The sequence below is a fragment of the Melitaea cinxia genome, chromosome 8 (assembly GCF_905220565.1).
Source record: "Melitaea cinxia chromosome 8, ilMelCinx1.1, whole genome shotgun sequence".
Lineage (NCBI taxonomy): Eukaryota > Metazoa > Arthropoda > Insecta > Lepidoptera > Nymphalidae > Melitaea > Melitaea cinxia.
This window is the reverse complement of record NC_059401.1, coordinates 1,254,469-1,278,164: the sequence shown is the minus strand read 5'-3', so window position 1 is coordinate 1,278,164 and position 23,696 is coordinate 1,254,469. Positions and strand designations below refer to the sequence as shown.

At 35.3% G+C, this 23,696-nt stretch overlaps 1 protein-coding gene across 1 annotated transcript; it reads right to left on the bottom strand.

The window, feature by feature from the left end:
- Positions 1 to 1,737: 1,737 nt before the first annotated feature.
- LOC123655527 (protein FAM151A) lies at positions 1,738 to 23,493 on the bottom strand. Its single transcript, XM_045591301.1, has 5 exons — positions 23,386 to 23,493; positions 17,610 to 17,711; positions 14,502 to 14,746; positions 2,403 to 2,645; positions 1,738 to 1,997 (listed from the first exon to the last, which is right to left on the bottom strand). Exons 1-5 carry the CDS (start codon positions 23,420 to 23,422, stop codon positions 1,764 to 1,766), a joined length of 861 nt encoding a protein of 286 aa, XP_045447257.1. The 5' UTR covers positions 23,423 to 23,493; the 3' UTR covers positions 1,738 to 1,763.
- Between the last annotated feature and the right edge of the window lie 203 nt (positions 23,494 to 23,696).

The window sequence follows — 23,696 nt, the reverse complement described above, 5'->3', positions numbered from 1 at the left end:
GACGTTCCCCCCCCCCCCGAGCTCTCCCAGAGGGCTCCCATTCTTCCTTCGCGGCCGGCTTGCCTAAGTGCCCGGCCCCTCTCACCGGTGACGCTGTAAAGGCCGCTAGGGCCAAAAGCACTCTTCAATTCGAAAAAAAAAAAAAATGTAGCATTATCATACTATTCAATATTATAATACATTTCAATTGGTTCACTCATAGCCTTATATAATAGCATGTGTATTTAATTAATAATGCGTACATTGGATTTAAATAATTAGCTAACCTCTTCTCAAAATCTGGTCACAACTGAAACAACTACGCTTCGTATTAGAAGATAGAAAAATATATGAATTTGAATCTAAACAGAACGCCCGCGCCCCCTTGTCTGCCGTGACTCGTGCCATTTTATTCTTAAGCTAGACAAGCGATTGTCAACTTTACTATTTAAACAATAGAGAGATTGAAAATGCTAGTGACAGTTTGTAGAAAGTCTGTCGACCCGGGAACATATGGCGACCACGTGATGCTCAATTGTCATTGCTAAACTCACGTCAGCCGTGGTGTTTGATAGAATTCTAATGAAGTAACCGCGTCATTGAGCTAGAATAAATAATATTTTATAAATATCATATTATAACATACACACTATCGTCTGTTCCTAAGATAAGCAACTTAATGCTTCTGTTATAGGTAACTGTCGACTTTTATAGCTAAAAAAAATTTACAAACATATTACATAGAAATATAGAAAAAAAAAAACAATTATACCCATACTCGGGCTTGAATCGAACTCACACCCAGACTCGGGCTTGATTCGAACTCACAACCCGCGGAGCAGAAAGCAGGGCCACTACAAACTGCGCCAACGGGCTATTCAGATATGGGCGAATAGATATTTAATTACAAACATTTATATTTTCCTAATAAATGGTTACTATTATTCCACTATAAATTGTCATTTATCTTAAAATCGACTTTATTACACTTAAATAGACTCAACGTACAAGGGAACGGGCTATGCTTGTGTTGTCTTGTCAAAGATAGGATCAGAAATGAGACTATCCGTGAGAGAACGAAAGTAACCGACATAGCCCATAGGATTAGAAAGTTGTAGTGGCAGTGGGCTGTCGCAGAACCGATGGCTGTTGGACCAGACGTGTTTTGGGGTGGAGACCACGTCTTGGTAAGAGCAGTGTGGGACATCCTCCGGCTGGATGAGGTTTGCGAAAAAACCGGGAAGTCTGGCGCGAAAATGGGAAGGCCTGTGTCCAGCCGTGGACTGCAAGACTGAACTGACTGACTGAGTGAATTTAGACTAAAATCTTCCAGAATATTTTTCCTGGCACTTTTATTAGCAAAGCCCATTGCCCATTTTTAATTCAGTCTTGTTTTTAACAAGTTTTTACGTAGTTCTTTAATTGTGTTACATAATTTGCCAAATTATTTGAACTAATGGTGTAAGTTAATCTATTATTAAAATTTTGCATTAAAATAATTTGATATACATAAGTACGTAGCGAAACATTTGATCCTTTCAAAACCAACAAATTGTCTTGAAATCGGGAAAGTGAACAATGAAACTCATTACCGATTATTGAAAAATTCCTATAGATCAACTTTGATTAATAATTTAATAACCAACCTCAAAAACTCAAATGAAAATAAAATAAAACATTACAATTGAAATAATAAACGTCAAATTATTAAATAAATTTTATAAATTAAAAACACAAGATCTTCGTGAAGTCTATAACTAGACTATAATATAAAGAGAATTTATTTAATTCTTGGATTTAGCCTTCGGGGGTGGTAGGTGTAGCTTGGCAGCTAGTTCATGGGGCACGTCGAGATAGGTCCTCTCCAGGCCCACGGTCAGGATGAGGGCCCGAAGTCTCTCCACTTCCACATTGTCACCGTCGCTAGACCAGACCGTGATGGATGAATTAAGGGATGTGGTTTCCCTCAAAATGTCTAGAATGACCGGCTGGCTGTTGGAGGCTAGACCAGCACGAACCTGGAAATCACAATTTGGGTAAATAAATTAAGACACTCGATTAAAATATTTAGATAATCATTAATAGTTTGCGATCAAAATCAAAATAAAAAATATCTCTATTAAAATAGGCTTCAAAAGCACCTTCCAATCGTCATTTTACAAATTGAAATTTTAATTATTTTTAAAAGTGAAACTACCACTGCTTCGGAATGTAGATTCTGCAGAAAAGAACCGACAACAAACTCTGCATTTACATTTTAAAAAATATATATAAACTGTGTTTTTATACAAGTTTGGGTCGAGGGTAGTGCCGTCACCGAACATATGATATAACTGGTGTCGCATGCGTCCATAGGCTTGGTTACCACTTAACCTCAAGAAGATTGTATATGATTGTCATCCTAGTTACTAAAAAATACTTACAGGAAATGTAACAGTTTGGTTAACGTGGTGTTCGTTGACCAGCCTCAGCATTGCTCCGATCTGTTCTCGGCTGTACTCGCCTTCAGTGATATTACCGCCATAGTTTGTGGTCCATCCAATGGACAGAACGGCCCGCGGGTGTTTGGACGCCAGTTCTAAGAATTTAACGGGGTCCACGGGTTCTGTTGTCGCTTTTATTGGACCAGGTAGGATGTCTGCATTCAGCCAGAGCGGGAATGTTACCTATTCCAAATTAAAATTATGCAATATTATATTTGGCAACTTATATAGTATAACTATTAGAATTTTATTTAAATTGAGAACATTTGGTAATGTGTAATTTTGAGATGATCCAGATATAAAAAATATGGACCGAACAAAATGATTGCCTAATCGTCTTTAAATTCATCTAAATACACTATTTATCCGGTCGCTGATAAAGTTTAATTCGTACTTAAGTTATGGATAAGCATTTAAACATTTTTCTCCTAATATCCAATCCACTAATATAATCGAATTATCTTTTTATTCATTACAGGACAAAACAATAGATAAGAACAAATCTATACAAATAAATAAAATTGAAGTGTCTATTTGTAATATTAAAATAACCGCTGCTTACTAAATGCATATGGATGATGATAACACGGTACATATACCAAAATAACATTTTTTACAATTTTTATCTGTCTGTCTGTTTGTCTGTTCCGGCTAATTTCTGAAACGACTGGACCGATTTTGACGGGACTTTTACTGGCAGGTAGCCGATGTTATAAGGAAAAAAATATTTATTTTGTAACTCTGCGAACTGATCATTTTTGTTTATGCCACGAGCTTACAATAAAACAACTATAACAATAAAACTTAACTTCTTAACAATAAAAGTAATATTTCTCATTCACGCATATAATAACTCCAAACAATCCTTTAACAGTATATGATGTTACTAATTCCACGGTTCATTGCATGAAGTTTTTATAGCCTATTATTTCTTAATAAACAGAAATTTTATTTGAAAAAGAAATCTAATAAGATATCGACGACGATTAAAACATTTTCATAGAATATTACAAATGTCAAAGTCTGGATGGATATATGCTGCTCAAACACGTCAACACAGTTGGACCGATCTGGATGAAGCTTAGAGTTAGGTTTCAATCCACAATCGCATATGGCTATTTTTATACCAGAACAAAAAAAAATAGATCATCAGAACGAAGTCCCTTGCAAAAGCTATTATTTGTACAGATTAATACATCGCTGGCGAGCAACATTTAAAATAGCTTAACAAAAAATATATATTATCATGTGCATCTAATACTGTCTCTAAAAAAGTTAATCGAGAGCGAACGATAAAAAACTGGGTCTCTGTGTCTACGGCCGGCTCCCGTTTTTATTGACAGTAATAATAACTATATTAAGCAGGCCGCACAGGGGGAGACGCTTACAATGCATTAAAGTTACCATTCATTCTACGTCGCGCTACAGAATTTTATTTTTGAAAGCTTTATTTAACTTTGAATGTCTATAAGTATGTGTTGTTAGGGTGAAATCATGCAACTCAATTTTGATGCATGTTTTTTAACTGATTGAGCTGAAATTTCGTACGCATATTTAGTTTAGATGACAATTGTATTCTTAGTTAAGTGACGTCATTCTAAATCCAACATGGCGTCCACACTCAAGATGGCGGAGTAGTTATTTTTAATACGATCCGCTAATATGGGTATTAAATGAAAGAACTTGCTAAGAATAGCTCCAAACATGAAGTGACGTCACTCTAAATCCAATTGGCGCATTTTCAAAGATGGCGGACTAGTTTATTTTAATACGGTCCCACAATATAGATAGCAAATGAAAGGGCTTGCTAGGAGTAACTCAAAAAATAAAGTGATGCTACTCTAATTCCAACATTGCAGGCTTTTAAGCATGCCAAACTAAGTTTTTATGATTTCCTACATCATGGGTATTAAATAAAAGGATTCGCTGAGAATGACTGACAAGACTGAGAACCTGTCCAGTGATGAAAAATAATCATCATTACAGCCTATACAGTCCACTGCTGGACATAGGCCTCCACAAGTTCACGCCAAAAATAACGTGAACTCATGTGTTTTGCCCATAGTCACCACGCTGGGCAGGCGGGTTGGTGACCGCAGTACTGGCTTTGTCGCACCGAAGACGCTGCTGCCCGTCTTCGGCCTGTGTATTTCAAAGCCAGCAGTGGGATGGTTATCCCGCCATCGGTCGGCTTCTTAAGTTCCAAGGTGGTTGTGGAACCTTGTTATCCCTTAGTCGCCTCTTACGACACCCACGGGAAGAGAGGGGATGGCTAAATTCTTTAGTGCCGTAGCCACACAGCACAGCAAAAATAATAAAATAATCTTTTTCTTTAAAATTTTTACTAAAAACATATAACGTCATTACACATCTTAAATAATATATAAGCTTGTCGAAATTTACTTAGACAAGTAAATTAAATAACTGGATGTAATTGATTTTAATTTTTATACTTTTCAAAGTAAATAAATACGAGTACTTGAATCAATCGAGAAGCTTTTTTATCATGTGAATTGTGTAAAGAAGTTATCTGTTGATAGTAAAAGTTTTAAGAGAAAACTTTATTATTTTAAGCGAATTTGTATAAAGCTTGTTTTTTTATTAAATAAAAAAAAATTATTATAAGTAAGATCATCAGCGACTTTTATTGATCCAGATGCAAACTTAATATAAGCAGTGGTCATCTGATTGTGTGTTTCGTTTTGGTTGCTAGTATTTTAATATGTCACCTTTCTACCACCGAACCGCAAGGCATTGCATGAATCTGCACCGCTACGTGGTTGAAATCCCACGATCTCGCACTAAGCGCTTTGCTTTCTCGTTCCTAATACGCACCGCAAAAATTTGGAATGCCCTTTCGGCTTCCGTTTTTCCAACTAATTATAACATGGGTATCTTTAAATCAAGAGCGAATAAATATCTTCTAGGCAAGCGCGCACCATCTTAGGCTGCATATTCACTTACCATCAGGTGAAATCGCAGTCCAAGTGACTAATAAAGAAATCCTATTTAAGTTTTAATTCAAAAAAAAAACTCTGCTGTAAATAAACTCCAGTGTGGTAGACACACAGCTACAGAATATCAACTTGAGATAGCTACTGTAGTTACATAACGTTTAATCCAGAAAAAAAGTAAGCATTCATTTCGCATTTTTTTTTTTACTAAAAAAAAGTATCGTTTCCTCCATTACATTACTTATTATTTATTACTTCAACAATTTATTATAAGTGCAAATTATATAAAATACTAGCGGACCCGGCAGACGTTGTCCTGCTCGGAATACAGCTACAAATTTTGCTACGATCGTCTAATCTATCTGTAACTAATCGTCCGTTCAAACCATCCATGATCTCATAGAAATATAGATACAAAATTTAAACCAAATCGTTTTTGCTGTTTGGAAGCTTAGTGATAAACACACGCACAGGAGAAATATAATTATATATTACTAGCTGCCCGGACAGACTTCGTTCTGTCAATAGTAAATTTTTTTTTGTATTAACGCCTTCCGTGGGCCTTAAGGAACATACAAAAAAATAAATTAGCCGAGCCATTCTCGAGTTATGCGCTTAACAACATTCATTTTTATTTATATAGATAGCTTCCGCCCGCAGCTTCGCCCGTGGATTTCGGACTTCAAAAATGGAGGAGGTTCTCAATTCGTAGGGATGTTTTTTAATATATGGTGCGTATGCAGGTGGTCCCATTGTCCAGTTAGGATCTGATGATGGGATCCTGGTGAAATCGCAGGAACTTCTTAAATATTATAGGCAAACCTATGACGATTTTGGTATTTTTATGTGTAACTTGTTTGTCTGTTTTTAAAAATACGATGATTAGGTATATCATATCATCGTCGAAACTCCCCAATAATGACTATGTTTCCCTATTACTTCGAGGCCAGTGTATCGACTTGGATAATTCTTATTATGTTTGAAAGAGTAAACATTGCAGCTGGTCCTATAGTAACCAGGTCAGGATGTGGTGATGGGAGCCTAGAGTAATTGAAATAACTCCTCTCATATTATAGACACATCCAGTGTTTTAGGTATAGATAAAGAAGTATATGTGATGACAAAGATATCTACACATTGTTGATGATGAAGCTGTAAGGTAGGCACCGGATATTTAAAAGTGAATACTTTTTACTTGAAACGTTGTGTATAAGGAATATTTCTATTGAAATATTTCCTTATACACAACGTTCATTACTTCTGACGGATTGTTAGTAAACACAAACAGATTATTTTTACATGTCACCCTTGAAAGGGCAACATATAACTGGCCGTGAGAAAAACATTGATCAGTTAAATCTATTCCTGCAACTTTTAAAGTTTGGCCTTGTGCCTTATTAATAGTAATACCAAAGGCTAATTTGATTGGAAATTGCAGTCTTTTGAATTGGAAGGGTAATTCGGAGGGAATCATCGGTATTCTGGGAATTAAAACAGTATCACCAGTACCACAGCCAGTTAAAATAGTGCATTCGATTAGAAAGTTTTTTAATTTAACTATTTTGAGTCTCGTGCCATTACACAATTTTGGGGGATTTAAATTTCTAAGTAATATCACTGGTGAACCCACTTTTAATATTAACTTGTGTGGAGGAATTCCGGGAGGAACTAAAGAATTCAAAAATTCAGTTGGATAATGTACTGCCTCTGCGGTATCCAAAACTGTATCAACTGAATAGTATATCTGTGATGGTGCTTCAAACTTGGAAATAATTAAATGATTAATTTTATCAACCTGTTCATTAGTAGGTGCCAATATAGCCCTTTCCTTAAACCAACATAAAGTCTTTGTAGTTATTTTTATTTATTTATTTATTTATTTATTACTTCTTGCATACATATAATCAAACACTTTTACGTAGTAAAAAAAAAAGAAGAAAAAAAAACCAACAGAACAGAAATAAAATTAAACAAAAGGTAGTTACAATGACAGCATGCAAAGGCGGTCTTATTGCTTTAAGCAATCTCTTCCAGACAACCCCAGGTAAAAGGAGATTATTAGTAACAAAGTGCGGGATTGTGCAAAAGTAGATAAATATAAATAGAATTATAAATACATTAAAAAAAAATACATACATACACTTACAGAAGAATAAGATCATACAAAATCATGAGAATAAATAAATTTACGTAAACCATAATTTTTATATTAGTAATATCGGGATATACGGTCTCAACCAATTCTTCCACATTTTGAACCAAAGCACATAGGTTACTAAGATTGATTTTAACATTTCCGGATTGAAATGCACCATTACCTATTTGAAGTAAGTTATTTGAAAATTGTTTATTGTCTTCACTGGAGGACAAAATTCTCATATTTGTATTAAGTTCACATTTTGTAATATGTGGCCAAAGATAAGATCTTTTGAGTGATGCATTGACTTCGTCAGCTCTAGTCCCCCTTGCTATGACTGGCAAAATTTGACGAAAGTCTCCAGAAAACAAAACGGTGCAGCCACCCATTGGGCAATTTCTGTTGCGTAAATCGCGCATTGTCCTGTCTAATGCCTCAACTGATGCTTTATGGGACATGGAAGCTTCGTCCCAAATAATCAAGCTACAATCCTGCAGTAATTTACCTGTTTTACTCTGTTTTGAGATGTTACAAACGCTAGAGACGTCGTCACTGCAAATTTTTAAAGGTAGTTTGAAAGTGGAATGTGCAGTTCGCCCGCCTTTCAAAAGTGTGGCTGCAATACCGGACGACGCCACGGCAAGAGCAATTTTTCTGTCAGACCTTACTTTTGCTAATAATAAATTAATTATAAATGTTTTACCCGTGCCCCCGGGTGCATCTAGAAAGAACATTTTCCCTTCATTACTATTAACTGATGACAATATTTGGTCGTAAACAATTTTTTGTTCTGGATTTAAGCGATGTTCATCTTGAATTGTCTGTAAGAGTTGGGTGTAATCATAGTCAGTCTCTCGTAAATCCTCGATGTTGTTCATTGCATAAAGATTTGAATTTAACGGCAAGTTAAAACCAAAATCTTTTATACTTTTACCTGATAGAGATTCGACCTCTTTATTTAATTCATTTAAAGCTTCATCAAAAATATTTTGGTCGTACTCTAAATCATCTGATGACAGTTCTTGTCGTCTGCGTTGCAGTATATCTTCGGACATACTTTCCTGATAGTTTTGCCAAAGAAGATGCGGGTCCGTGATTTGGCAGAACGATATCATAATGGCAAAAAGGCACCTAAGTGATTTTGGTGAACAGCATATGGCTGCTTCAGAGAGCGTACTCTCCCAGTGACTGTCATCTTCGAGGAGGCCCATAGCTTTGCAAGCCCCTTGGAATGTGTCGTAAGTTACACCTTCAAAAGTGCGGAGACTTCTAAACGAAGTAGGGCCTTTTATAACGTGGAGTAACAACCGCAAATGAAAACATTCTGCATTATTAGGGTGTACCACGTACACCCTTCCAAGAGCATCTGTTTTTCTCACGCCAGGGTACCCGAGAACTACCGCCCCCTGCTTTCGTCGTTGGAATTTTTTCGTATTTTGATTCCAGGTATAATAGGCAGGCACCTTGTCGTAGGTCAGAGTTTTTGCGAAGTCGTCCTCTGCACATAGTTTGAAAAACGCTGTTAAAGTAGTATCTCTTGGATTATTCACAATGTCATTTACATTATTTTCAGTGAAATACACCCGCTGTCCGTTTTCTAAATGAACAGCGAGGTGTGTGACAGTTGGTGCTCTTTCATGAATATTGAAGGACATAATCCGCCATAGTGCTTCAGAACTACAAATGTAGCGGCCAGATTGAAATTGTTCTACTTCATTTGTAGAATGTAAACTAAACGTAGCCTGGTCACTTCCTTTATTGATGTATTTAGTGACATATTTTATTGATTTCACGGAACTGCAAAGTTCTACATTAACATGCGCCTCGAAAATTTTTAATAATAGTTTATTGTAAGGCACTACCCATCTGTTATCAATTTCGTAATTACGAATAGCAGCCTTGCGTTCTCCATCCTCTGGTGATAATCTTCTATACTTTGGATAGCCATCATCACCAGTTGAAGTTTGACTCTGATATGGTTTTGGGAATTTTTTTGAACATTTTCCCTCATGCATGCATGGCGAGTTAGGGTTTAAAGCTCCACAGGGTCCGTGAATCATGTTCCTTACCACGATGTCATACAATGTTGGGTCTTCGTCTTGGTCTGGTAATTCTGCCGTTATAACTGTGTCAATTTGGTCGGGCCTGATTTTATTTGTCAGCCACAAAAGCAAATGTATATGTGGCAGCCCACGTTTTTGCCACTCCACCGTATACATGTGACAGCGTGTCGGACCAAATACGTTTACCTTATTTATTAAGTGTAATAGTTTTTGTACTTTTAAATGAAACACACGATTTAAAATGTCATATCGGTCTTGAGGTGTTGCGGTGGAATGCAGATTATCTTTTATTTCTTTCCAATTAGGATTACAGGTCATAGTAATGAAGAGGTCAGGTTTCCCGTAATTCCTGACATAGGTCATGGCATCTTGAGTTTTTTCGTGTAAGTATCTTGGTCCGCCAGTAAAAGATGACGGTAATATTACCAGCTGCCCAATATTGTTTGTCGTGTGTTCATTAGAATGTAAAGCATCCTGTAAGTGTATATAATTTTCTGCGCGTAATTGTGTTTGGTTATTTCGTATAAAAGCTAAACGTTCTGATTCTAGTTTAGCATACTGATCTACAACATATTGATTCAGTAACATTCCGTACCTTAGTAAAACATTATAATGATTATGGCGTTCCATTAAACGATAGCAATAATAATTCATACATGAAACTTTCTTCTGTACTCTGTCTCCTGTAGAAGGATTAACTTGGGGATTATCAATTGTGTATCCGTCTTCACCTCGACAAAACATCAATGGATATTGAAGACTGTCATATGAACGATGTAGTTCGGAAATTTTGTGGAGATTTTCGTCGCGGCTTCGAAGAACGATATCCCTTTTGTCAAATTGTTGTCCAGCAATGACAACTGCTACTTCACTGGTAGAAGGAGCATTATACCGTCCACGGTGTTCACCGTCAGGTACCCTGCTGGCATGAATTACTACATTGTAATCTGGGACATCGAGAGAGATACTTTCCATTGCAGTTTTAAAAGATTGTACGTATCTATTATGCAAATGCAACATGTTTTGCAATGACCTGACTATAGAGTTATCAAGTGGTGTTCTTGAATTACTATTACTAATATTACATCGAGTCGTTGCTTGAACTTCAGGATCGGAAATAAAATATATCTGCAAAAACTTATGGTCGTCAGGAACTTGTGGAAGAAGACTACCTGCAAGGTGGTAAACCTGGCCCTGGACTTTAAATGTTGGCATGAAGCCGTTTTCAACTACTCGTTGACTTTTGAATGAAGTCATCTGGAACGCATTATTATACCGCCGAATATGACGCATAAATTCTGTATGCTTTGGGTGACTTTCATCAAGTAGAGAATTTAAAGGTTCAGGTGGAGCACCTATTTCATCTAATTTTACCTTACCATTTGAACAACATAAACCTTTTGACTCATCTTTCCATCTCAGTGTCGAACAGTATTGACAAACAATGGAAGGAGAACCTATACAAACGATACGATAATTTTGATAATCAATTGTTGTACTGTAATTCATTGCCGAGTACTCTTTATTGGACCATCTATTATTATTTTGTGTTCCATTAGTTGGCATATTATTCCTAAAATTTATGTGCCGAATACGATCGTTTTGTAGTCGGAGTTGTCTTCTCTCAGATGTTTCAGTTTCCATTAAAGCATTGTGTCTATCACGATCTAAAGATAAACGTAGGTTACGTTCAGCAGAGGATTCGCGTAGCCTCTGAGAAACATGTCTTTCGCGATCCAACGACAAACGTAAATCACGTTCCGCCGAGGATTCGCGCAGTCTTTGCGAAACATACCTTTCACGGTCCAACGACAAACGTACGTTACGTTCAGCAGAGGATTCACGCAGTCTTTGTGAAACATGTCTTTCACGGTCCAACGACAAACGTACGTTACGTTCAGCAGAGGATTCACGCAGTCTTTGTGAAACATGTCTTTCACGATCTAACGACAAACGTACATCACGTTCCGCCGAGGATTCGCGCAGTCTTTGCGAAACATACCTTTCACGATCCAACGACAAACGTACGTTACGTTCAGCAGAGGATTCGCGCAGTCTTTGTAAAACATGTCTTTCACGGTCCAACGACAAACGTACGTTACCATCAGCAGAGGATTCACGCAGTTTTTGTGAAACATGTCTTTCACGATCCAACGACAAACGTAAATCACGTTCTGCCGAGGATTCACGCAGTCTTTGCGAAACATACCTTTCACGGTCCAACGACAAACGTACGTTACGTTCAGCAGAGGATTCGCGCAGTCTTTGTGAAACATGTCTTTCACGATCCAACGACAAACGTGCGTTACGTTCCGCAGAAGACTCTCGCAGTCTTTGCGAAATATGTCTTTCACGGTCCAATGATAAACGCAGTTCTCTCTCTTCATTATTTTCACTATTCCGATTCAAACGAAGTCTTTTAGCAGCAGACGTACTGCGTCCTATATTTGGCCTTCTTCTCGGCATGATTATCTACCTAAGTTTAATAAGAAAGTGAATAAAGAGGTACTTAATAGAAACAGTTTAATGAATCTAAATAATATTTATTTACAACAACTTCCCTACAACACCCAAGTAACAAAAAAGTAATATACATGAACTTAAATAGACTCACGAAAATTATTTACAAAAATCTGTTTATAACAACTAAGTACGGAAAAGTAAAGTACTTGGTTATTTAAAAAGTAACGAAAGAACCAAACGAAAAGAAGAAAGTAAACTGAAAGGTTTCTTACACCACCTACTAAGTATGAAAATAATTAATTAAGGAATATACATGAACTTAAATAGACTCACGAAAATTATTTACAAAAATCTATTTATAGCAACCAAGTACGGAAAAGTAAGGTACTTGGTTATTTAAAAAGTAACGAAATAACCAAACGAAAAGAAGAAAGTAAACTAAAAGGTTTCTTACACCACCTACTAAGTATGAAAATAATTAATTAAAACTAACAATAGAATAATAATAGGAACCAATAGCAAGATTTAATGCCGAACAGCAATACCCGTAGTAAGCCGATGACAGTCGATATACGCAATGCGTTCAGTTGCTACCAAAGTCTGTTTACTATGGCGGATCGCGCGCTACATCGCCCGGTTTATATAGCTTGAGCAGGCGGTCGAGCGATGCGGGGCAGAGGGGATGGACTCGCCGTAGGCATCTCAATGCTCGCCAAGCATTAAAAATGTTTCGCTACTAATTACTTCTAACAACGATATCTCAAAAACTATTCATCTGATTGATTTAGTGTAAAGAGCAATTTTAATCTGCATTAAATGACTAAGCTAACTAACATATTCATTTGGATAAGGATTAATACCGAACTAAAGAAAATAGCTTTGAAAATAACGTAATGTTTTTAATTAAAAATGTTAACATAAAAGTGGTTATTGTAAGTCAACCGTAAGAGATAGAGATATGCTATCGCGGACTTTTTTGTAGCATTTTTATAGATTTTGAATTCTCTAGTACATTACTTAACTGTATCTTTGCTAGTTTACGCGGCGTTCGCGTGGAAAGTTCCCATTTGGCGAGATTTTTTGCGACCTCTTCAACATTTGTCGCCGTATTTCAGCTAATTTACATAAAAGCATAATAAATTATATACCTACACCTTCCTCAAGAATTACTCTTTCTATTGTTGAAAACCGTATAAAAATCCGTTCAGTAGTTTTCGAGTTTATCGCGTTCAGACAGACAGGAGGACAGACAGGAGGACAGACAGGAGGACAGAAAGACGCGGCCGGGGGACTTATTTTTATAATAAGTATAGATATTAAGGTCTGTCATTAAAACTCACGTAAAATGTGTGTGCTTACCCCTAGAAGAGATTACTTTTATTACTATTTTTATTTATATATAAGACAAAAAACACTCATAAAGCTATGTCTGAAAGTGAATAGCACCCTTACCTCACACGTTTCATAATAATTCACTCACATGCACAATAATTCAATTAAAAATGGACTGTATCACGATAAAATAAGGCCTATTATCTTTTGAAATGTACACGGAAGAATCAACTTCCTATATTGCACTTATATTAAGAACAATTAGGGTTGTTTTCCCTTGCAACGTCTTCCTCAATGTCATCTCGGCGTTACTGTAAACTGATTTTAATTGCCTTAATATGTTCAAACCAATTAGGGTACAACAAGCTTATTTATTGCCATGAGTCATAAATATTTCACTACTTAAATGTTTTATGGTGACTTGCTATCACAACATGGCAGTTCAGGATGTAAATGTTTTTATTACTCCATGACTACAGAAAACATTATTAATATTATATTTTACAGTTGACTGGCAAACGTGATTCTGCCATATGATTTTTTTCTTCTGGATACCCTAATCATCTAGCGATATGAAAAATACCATACGACCTTTTCTCACCCAGAATAAAAGAATCAAAAACACCGAGCATATAACTATCCCATACACTATGCTATCAAAGATTTTTTTTTTCTTATAGCAACATTTTTCATTGATGTTCTGCTCCTATTATTCCCTTATTCTTACTCGATAAATGAATCATCCAACTTTAAAATATCAATTCGATTGAGATTAGTTCGTTCAACTGAACAAACTCTTCAGCTATATCATATTAGAAAACGTACCCATACTACGGACCCATTTCGGGGGGAGGGGGGGGGGTCTTTAAAAATACCGCGCTTGGTTACAGGGGCGGGGGTGGTTTTAGGTTTTGCTTCATAGCTATAGGTATGCACGAATTCTGGGCTTTGTTACTAAATCCAACAGGTGGTCATTAAGGGAGGGGGGAAAAAGGGGGGAGTTAAAAATTAAAAAAACGGGGAAGACGGTTTTACGTAGTATGGGTATGTTCCCTTAGTATAGATGAAAATCTACTACCTCCTAACTTACCTCCGGCTTGCTAAACGGCGCTATCACATCTTGAGCTTTCTCGAAAGCTTCGATGCTTTTGAAGTCCAACTTGACCCCTTTCTGCTTAACGTTGACGTTGTTGAATTGGGAGACACCAGTAAGGAAGTCTGCTAGACTGAGGTCAGAAGTCGTTGCTGGGGGGTGAGCCATGATAGGTAAAGGGGGGCCGTCTTTACCGATCAGCTGACCCACGACGACATCCGCTTCGAGCATACACACTTCGCCTGGAAAGATTAAAGAAATAACTCAAATTGACAGTTGCTCGTAAAATTTAAGTTAAAAAGTAGTAAATACGAATACCGTGCCTCGGAGAGCACGTAAAGTCATCGGCCCCAAACATGTGTTATCATTGAAATCTTATTGCTCCATGTGGGTGGTTTGCCCAGCTGTGGGATATTTACTGACTGATTGGATTAAAAAGACGGAGTTTGAAACCGAACATTAAAACTAAGAAAAAAATTAACATTAGATATATATGTGTGTGTATATATAGCTTTGTTAGGTCTGTTCTGTTTCAACGTATTTTAAACAAAAAGATTGTTTATTGAATAAATAAATAAATAATAAGATATAGGTGTATATTTTTATCGAAAATCTCAACAGCATTGCCTTGATAAATTGCTTGTTTTGGTTGTAATCATCTAACGCTGCGTGCTAGATCTGTACTTACTACTACTCGACTTTTAATAGGAGGTATGGATTGTTTGTTGACACAGTAGGAAATTTTCTGCACAAAATGTAGAGCTGCCCGACAGGGGTTAGTACCTCGACCTTATAGAAGATCACGGATAAATAATAGTGTATTATTGTTTATATAGCAGTGTTGTGTTCCTGTTGGTGAGTAAGGTGACCAGAGCTCCTGGGGGAGTATGGGGTAGGGTCGGCAATGCGCTTGCAATGCTTCTGGTGTTGCAGGCGTCTATAACCTACGGTAATCGCTTACCAGGTGAGCCATACGCTTAAATGCCGACCTAGTTGTATAATTTTTTTTTAAATGGGACAATAACTCCTGAGAGTCCATTTGAATACGGTGATTTTTAAAAAAGTGATTTTCATTACCAATATGTTATTTTTAGTTTCGACGAACAATATATATAATATTACTAATTTAAGTATCAAAAAAATAGAAGCAGACTTTAGCCAGTAGTTTGTCAATAGTGAATCGATTATCTGGCATTTAATTATAAAAGTTTGAAGCAAAAAAAAATTGTAAAATTCATGTCCTAATAAATAAGTACACTATTTACTACTAGATGGCGCTGTATGTCAAGTGACCGGTTTTATTTTATTACAATTGCAACCCTCAATTAAGACGTCACTGAGATATAAGCACAACAACTCATTTACTGCACTTTATTTAAAAAAAAATAGTTACGCTCAAAAAGACTACAACCACTCTGGTGATTGTAGGCGCCTAAAACATGACGGTTTGCGGGTTTGGTTCTCTTTAAGAATAGAAATTTGTATTTGTAGAAAGATTCCTTACCGGTTTGGATGTCTGTTATTGGTTGCCCCCCCGTTTTTTAGAGAGTTGTCGGTCCCGGTTGTTAACATAAATACCTGATAGCGACCGGTACTCATAGTAATAAATATATCCGTCAACTTGCGGATGAGCAGCAGGTGGATTGAGCTCCAATCCTTCTTTCACATTGAGGAAGAGGCCTATGTCAAGCAGTGGGATGTTACAAGCTGAATCGTGACCATATTCGGGCAATCTTGACACCTTGATATTAAAGTATTTGACTATATATATATGTATAGTGTAAATATAGTTAATAAATACTTAGTAACAACTAGCATATTATTGAAAATTGATAAGAAAAAAGTAATAGTATAGATACATATGCTTATTATATTTAAAGTCACACTTAATAAATATGTAGTAGAAATACTGGCCGCTTTTATGTTTTTAAGCAACTTAAAAAAAAAAAAAACAATATTTAAAAAAAGGAATACTGGCTGTTTTAATCTCTTTTTGTAAAACAACGCTCTTTTAAAAATGCTTAGAATTCCAATTAAGAACTAAAGATTTATGAGTTTAGTACCTAATTAAAGGTATTCTTAGAAACGACATAGAATCTCTATGTCTGAATGTTTCATTCTTTTATTTTTATTTGGACTTGAGCCTCACACGTTGCTAGCCACAACGTGTGAACGTTGTAAATGTTTCTCTTTAAGCAACTTAGATGCATAGAAAATAATTATTACTTTATAATAAAAAATATTTTAATTATAATTTATGGCCTATTTTAATTAAAAGTGAAATAAAAATAAGTAATTACACTAACTTGAATTTTGTTTTAATTTCAATATTTTGTACTTTGAGTTAAATATATTTTATTACACACACACGGTCGTCTGTTACTATGATAAGCAACTTGATGCTTGTGTTATGCCAGCTGATAAAGCTACATTTTTTTTTTCAGTATATATTGTAAATATACATTATACTTATATTAAAATAAATACACATATCACACCCAAAATCGAGGCAGTAATCGAACCCACAACCCGTAAAACGAAAAGCAGGCTTATGAGCAAATGGTAAAACAGAACTTCGTGGTTTGTTTCAACCACGGTCTTATGAACATTGAGCCCAACAGGTCAGAAAATTGAGCCCAATTGCAATGGTGAGAGATTAGTATTTTAATGTCATATTTTTTCGTTCGCGTCAACGCCGCTGTACGTCACTGCTATCGATCTTCTGCGCATGCCGGTTGAGTGACGTTTCATTGTAACTGGTTATATTTTAAAACATTAAGGCGTGACGTGTGAAGACCATCGATCGTCATGCCACTGGCGGCTGTAAACCATTAAGCCGCCGTACCCCCACCACTGTAGTTGCCCGAACTGTATATAAGACCGTGGTTTCAACTCAATTATTATACTACAGGTTACAAATATAGATAAGTTTTTGGATAAAGTGAACTTTGTCGGTGAAAAATAAAAATATATCATAAACTCTGTCTGTTTGAAACCGCTTCAAGTCAGTTTTATTCATAACCGGTGAAAAAGCCCGTAATTCGTATTATTTATTAAAATAAAACTAATATTACCATTTGAAAAATTACAAATATAAGAACTAACTTGCCAACGCCGCTTCCAGATACGTTTTGTTGTTGACGGCGTGAGCCCATGTGACGGTCGTTAGGTTTCTCATGGCTTCTTCCTCGCCGAACGCCAAGGAAGCTAAAAAAATAATCGAAAGTAATACATTAAATTCAGAAATTAAATTGCTATTCAGTATATTGGGTTGAGGTTCTTTCAAACTCTAAAATACATACATATGTATTTGCTCAAAATATATAACTTGTATCTTTGTGTAATCTCACAAAAGCGTAAATACCATATAACAAATGTTTTAAATGTAAAAATGCGATGAAAAAACACCAAAAACTTAAATCCTTCTATGAGACATAATAATAATTTTAGACATGGCAATATTATAACTGCAATACAAAAATATTTTTATACTGGCAATATTAATTCAGTCAAAATCGACAACAATATTTATAAATCTGTGGCTTGGGCCTCTGCGACAAACTGTCATGTCGATAGTGAGTCAGCTGATACCGCGCAACTGTTATCGTAAATAGTAACCCGTGTATACATTAAAACTGTACATAAATTGGATTAAAATGGATAAAATACTTACGTTTAATAACTATTTTATGCTATTTTCCACGTATTATAAATAAAACTTTGATTAAATTGCAAAATTGTTGATGACTTCGTTTTGTGATTCTGTATGTTCTTGAAGGTAACAAGCGTAAAATGTTGGAGTGTGTACAGACTATAAAATACAGATAGTCGATATTAGTTCTTAGTTTTGACGCTGATAGCTCTAGACCCTAGCTGTGTTTTAAAATATCAAGTAGGTATTCTATTAAAACAAAATCTTCTTTTTCCTTGGTCACACCATAATTTGTATACTACTCGACCAACATCATACACATTTTAATATTTTTTTCAATTCTAATATTTTTTTATAACAAAGTATTAAAAAGATTGAAAAATTAATCCCTTTTTTCCTTGGTCACGTATTTACTTGAAAATGACTATCAGTTTTCACTCATTTTTGTTTTATTTTTCTTTATTAATACTTTGTAAAATGTTCTTACAGACATAAAAATTAAAAAAAAAGGCATACATTGCAAAAAAGTAAGAATTGGAAAACCTAACTATTTAAATCTTACGCGTTTGAAAGTTACAGTTAAATGCAGGATATTGACTTATTTAAAAATAAAAAGAGTACGATTGAAGTTATTAAAATCTACGGTTATTGTGTACAATAGAGGTAGATTCGAAAGTAACCGACATAGCCCACAGAATTAGCAAGTTGAAGTGGCAGTGAGCTGGTCATCTGTGTCGCAGGACCGATGGCCGTTGGAGTAGACGGGTCCTAGAGTGGAGACCGCGTCTTGGCAAACGCAGTGTGGGACGTCCTCCGGCCCGTTGGACCGACGATCTACGTAAGATTGCCGGTGTAGGCTGGATGAGGATTGCGGAAGACCGGGATATGTGGCGCGAACTTGGGGAGGCCTATGTCCAGCAGTGGACTGCGATAGGCTGAAGTGAGTGAGTGAGAGGTAGATTTTTTTATCGGAGGTTAAATTTTTGTTAAACCCCGCTGTTACTGTTAAAATTAACCTACCACCTTTAAGGTTAGAGTAACGCTTGGCTCCGGCGCTGCGGGAAGTGCAGCCCTTCCGTAAGCCCTTCAGTAATGATCAAAATAACACGCGATAGTCGCAGTACGGAGCATGAGTACACTTACCGCAGCACCGGATTAAGGTAAAGTCAGAAATAACAAAAATTTAACCTCCGATAAAAAAATCTACCTATATTGTACATAATAACCAAATCTACTTAAATAAATATTTTAGAATCGGTAGAATATAAGTTATAGATAATAAGTTATACTATTGCAAGAATGTTTGTTTAAGTCTCGACAAAGGGGGAAAATCGAGGTCATGAGACCGTTTCAGTTCACTATAATTATTTTTATTTCTAGACCAAAGGAAGATCTGACGATCCAGATCAAGGCAGTATAAATAGCTTTAGATATATCTTAAAATTTCCTAAGATAAATTCACTTTGAAGTGTATTTGCGGTTTTGTCTGCAATTAATATTTGTATATGGGTCGCCGTTTTAATTTTTATTTATATAGTTGACTAAGTGTTAATGATCGCTCGAAAATACGAATTTATACATATTTCATATTTTAATACGTTTTAAACCACAGTCGCCAACAAGCGTCCGATCCACCTGGTTGTACCTAAGCGGTTACCGGAGTCGTTTGGAATATGAGGAACACCAAACCGATACCAATAACGATTCCTAGTAGAAAGATAATCTTTATACAGGTTAGATACCACAACTAAACAACACAATGATACAGAACTGCATATAGCCTTTAGATAAATGTCTCGTGAGCGAGGATGGAAACCGTCTTTGTTAGTGCATCAATCAGTTGCAATGACGATCGGGAGTAGTGTCGGCAACGGTACGGTAACCGCTTCACATCAGGTGAGCCGTACACTGCCGACCTAGTTGCTTAAACAAAGGTGATGAGTCTACTCATAAATGAGAATAAATATAAAGTTCGCATAGTTTTTTTACAAAAAGAAGATATATTAAAACGTCTATTGCTATGTATTAGCCTATCAATAAAGGCTAAATTTACAAATAATATAATAAGCAATCAATTGTTGAGCTATCTGCACTCGTATACAATTGCGTATTTAGTCCAAGGTGGTCGTCAATTGGGCTGTGCAAGTGCACGTCAATGAGATACTTGATATGCTGAAATAATCTTTTATTAAAGGTGAGGGAAGAATATTAGAGTTTACCTGTAAATCTTACTAGTTTACTATAAATGGGAATAGGTATACAGCTAATGGTAAGTGGTTACCGTTGCCTATGGACGTTTACAACGCCAGGATCGTCTAAAGCGCGTAGCCGATCTTACTCTCGTTGTCAACATAGCGTATACCCAAAAGCAATAGCTTAGAGATGATTAAAGATTTAATTATTTCATAGATTATTATTATTTAGCCAGCCCTGCGTTCATCAACCCGAGTGCCCAGCGTGGTGACTATTTATTTATTTATTTATTTATTGGCAACATGATTGTAATTATTCTTCTAGTCTGTTAAGATTTGTTGTATAACTTTATTGATAAAATTATATATTTTAAAATCAGATTATTAGCTGATATAATACACCGTATTCTAGTTCTTATTTTTTATCGGTCACGGTTTTTGATTGTTCTTTGTTCTAATCTTGAGATTCATTGCATCGATTTTGTTCTAGAAATAAAAAAATAAATATTTACAACATACACACGGTCATCTGTTCCTTAAGTAAGAAACTTGGTGCTTGTGATATAGATAACAGCCGACTGGTATAGCTACATATAGATATTTTTTTGATAAACTTACGTATAAATAATACACAAATAAACAAATATTTATATTACACCGAGACTCGAGGGTGGGAATCATCTAGGGATATCCCCTTTCCAACAAAAAAAATATTATCGAAATCGGTACATCTAATAGAAAGTTATGCGGTATAATACAACGTAGATCGACGAAAAAAACGTCAAGTAAAAACGCATTATTAGATATAACTCAAAAAGTTATTATTAGATCTCAAATAAATTTAAATCGGACCAAATGACACACACCACCTTTCGATTAAAAGAAAATTTGTCGAAATCGCTCCACCCAGTCAAAAGTTCTGAAGTAACATATACAGTCGAATTGAGAACCTCCTCCTTTTTTGGAAGTCGGTTAAAAAAGACTATTTTCACTCTGAACTGTTGTAAGACTTCTTTAGCTTTTGTTACTGCATAATATGTTATAAAAGGTGTTCTACCGCAGACAAAACGACACCATTTTATGTTTTCGCATTATTTCACTAACCAAAGCCAAAATCATCTAATTTAATTTAAAATGTAAAACTGAACGGTCAGTAAAACTGTAGTCGCATATCGTTTTCTTATACATTGCAAAATTATCTTCCAAGTAACCGCAGTACAGATGTATTAATGTTTCGAATGTGAGATCATCCGGAAACCGAATTAGTCGGATTTAGAAGTCTGGGCATTTTGTTCAATGCACAAAATTAGCAAAATCGTATTATCTGCACTAGATAGAGTAAATATTTATGTTCATATAAATTTATTCGTAGTAAAAAAACTGCTATGTACCAGAAATGGACGACAGTGGTAGGACAGAGACAGGTTTTCCTTGAAACATATTGCATAATGAAAAAATGTAAATATTTTGTAGAAAATATTAAAGTAGACTTATCTATAGGCTTTAAAATTTTCAAGAATATTAAGACCTAAATTTGTTGTTTAACAAAGAAAAACATTTTTTATTTTATTTTAACTGCAGTCTCATTGGTTAGATGTAGTGTCAAAGCAAAGATGTCTTGTTATTTTAGGTCTAAAGACAAAAGAATTATGCTATGATAGGTAATTAAACGCCGATTAATTTCTCCAAACATTTGTATCACAATACCTTTGAAGATTTAAAAAAATCTTGTTTGATACAATTGACAAATTTGTCATTTCTAACACACAATACTTGTAACAGACTTTACCGCGGTAAAAGCAAAAGTTAAAAATATGTCGTAACTGACCGTAATCTATAAGATTTTTTTTTGTAATTCACAACAATTTTATGAAAATTCTCATATAAATATTATCTGCAGGAGATACCGTTAAGGTTAAAGAATTTTAGTCCGGCTCGAAATTTAGATAATGTTGAAGAGTATCAATTCTCATTTTGCTACACGAACACTAAATATAGCTCAAAATAAACAGATAAATAAAAACAATCAAAACGAAAACCAAAATAAATCATATTTGATTAATTAGAACAAGTTAAATATTGTTATTATATATATATATATATATATTGTATATATTATATATATATTATATTATATATATATTATATTATATATATATTATTTTTTTTTTGCAGAAGACATTCTAAATTTAAAATACAACCTGTTGATATTAAGTCAAAAACTTCGTATTTTATCTTATAGATTATTTCTAGACACGCCATAACAGTTAGCTTTTAAAAGTCTCTCTAGTGCTTGCGTTATATGCATGTATGTACTAGTTCTAGCTCGCGACTTCGTCCGCGTGGAATTAAAAAAAAATATATAATAAATTTCTAAAATAAAAATAGCATATGTTACTTATTCCTTACTACATCAGCTATCTGCCAGTGGAAATCCCGTCAAAATCGGTCCAGCCGTTTTAGAGATTAGCCGGAACAAACAGACAGATAGAAATGTAAAAATGTTTTTTTTTGGCTTATTAACCTTGTATACATCCATATGCATTTAGTAAAAACCGGTTATTTTAATATTACAAACAGACACTCCAATTTTATTTATTTGTATAGATGTAACCCGAATATATTGACTAGCCTGTTGGCGCAGTTTGTAGTGGCCCTGCTTTCTGTGCCGCGGGTTGTGGGTTCGATTCCCGCCTGAGTCTGGGTGTAATATAATATTTGTATTTATATATTTATCTATGTATTATTTCTATGTATATTTATCTAAAAAAAAGTTATAACAGTCGGCTGTTACCTGTAACACAAGCATTAAGTTGCTTACCATAGGAACTGACGACCGTGTGTGTATGTTATATGATATTTATTATTATAAAAAAAAATATATATATTTGATAAATTGATAAATATACATAGAGATAATAAATACATAATTAATATATCCAGACGGCAATTCAACCCTTGAAGCAGAGAGCAGGGCAACTCCTAACTACGGGCTAGCCAAGAAAAAAAAGATAAACAAAAAAATATATATGATTACCTGTAACGGCGAACAGTATTATCGAGAACATTTTCATCACGTGGTCGGTCTACACTCGCCGGCTCATAGCGACTGGACTCGGCCACAGGATACCTGTCTCAGACAATCGCCTCAATCGTTCAATTGTGACGGCTTGATTGTCGCGAATAAGCAAATTGGTGACACTTCAAGGACTCTGGGGTATTGGTTTATCTAATCTAGCGACGGCTCTTCTTTATGTGTAGACGAGCTGACCCGGCTGACGTTGTTTTACCATATTTAGTTTAAATGGTGTCTTTTTATTTTCTTTTTTATATAATTAGCTTTAAACT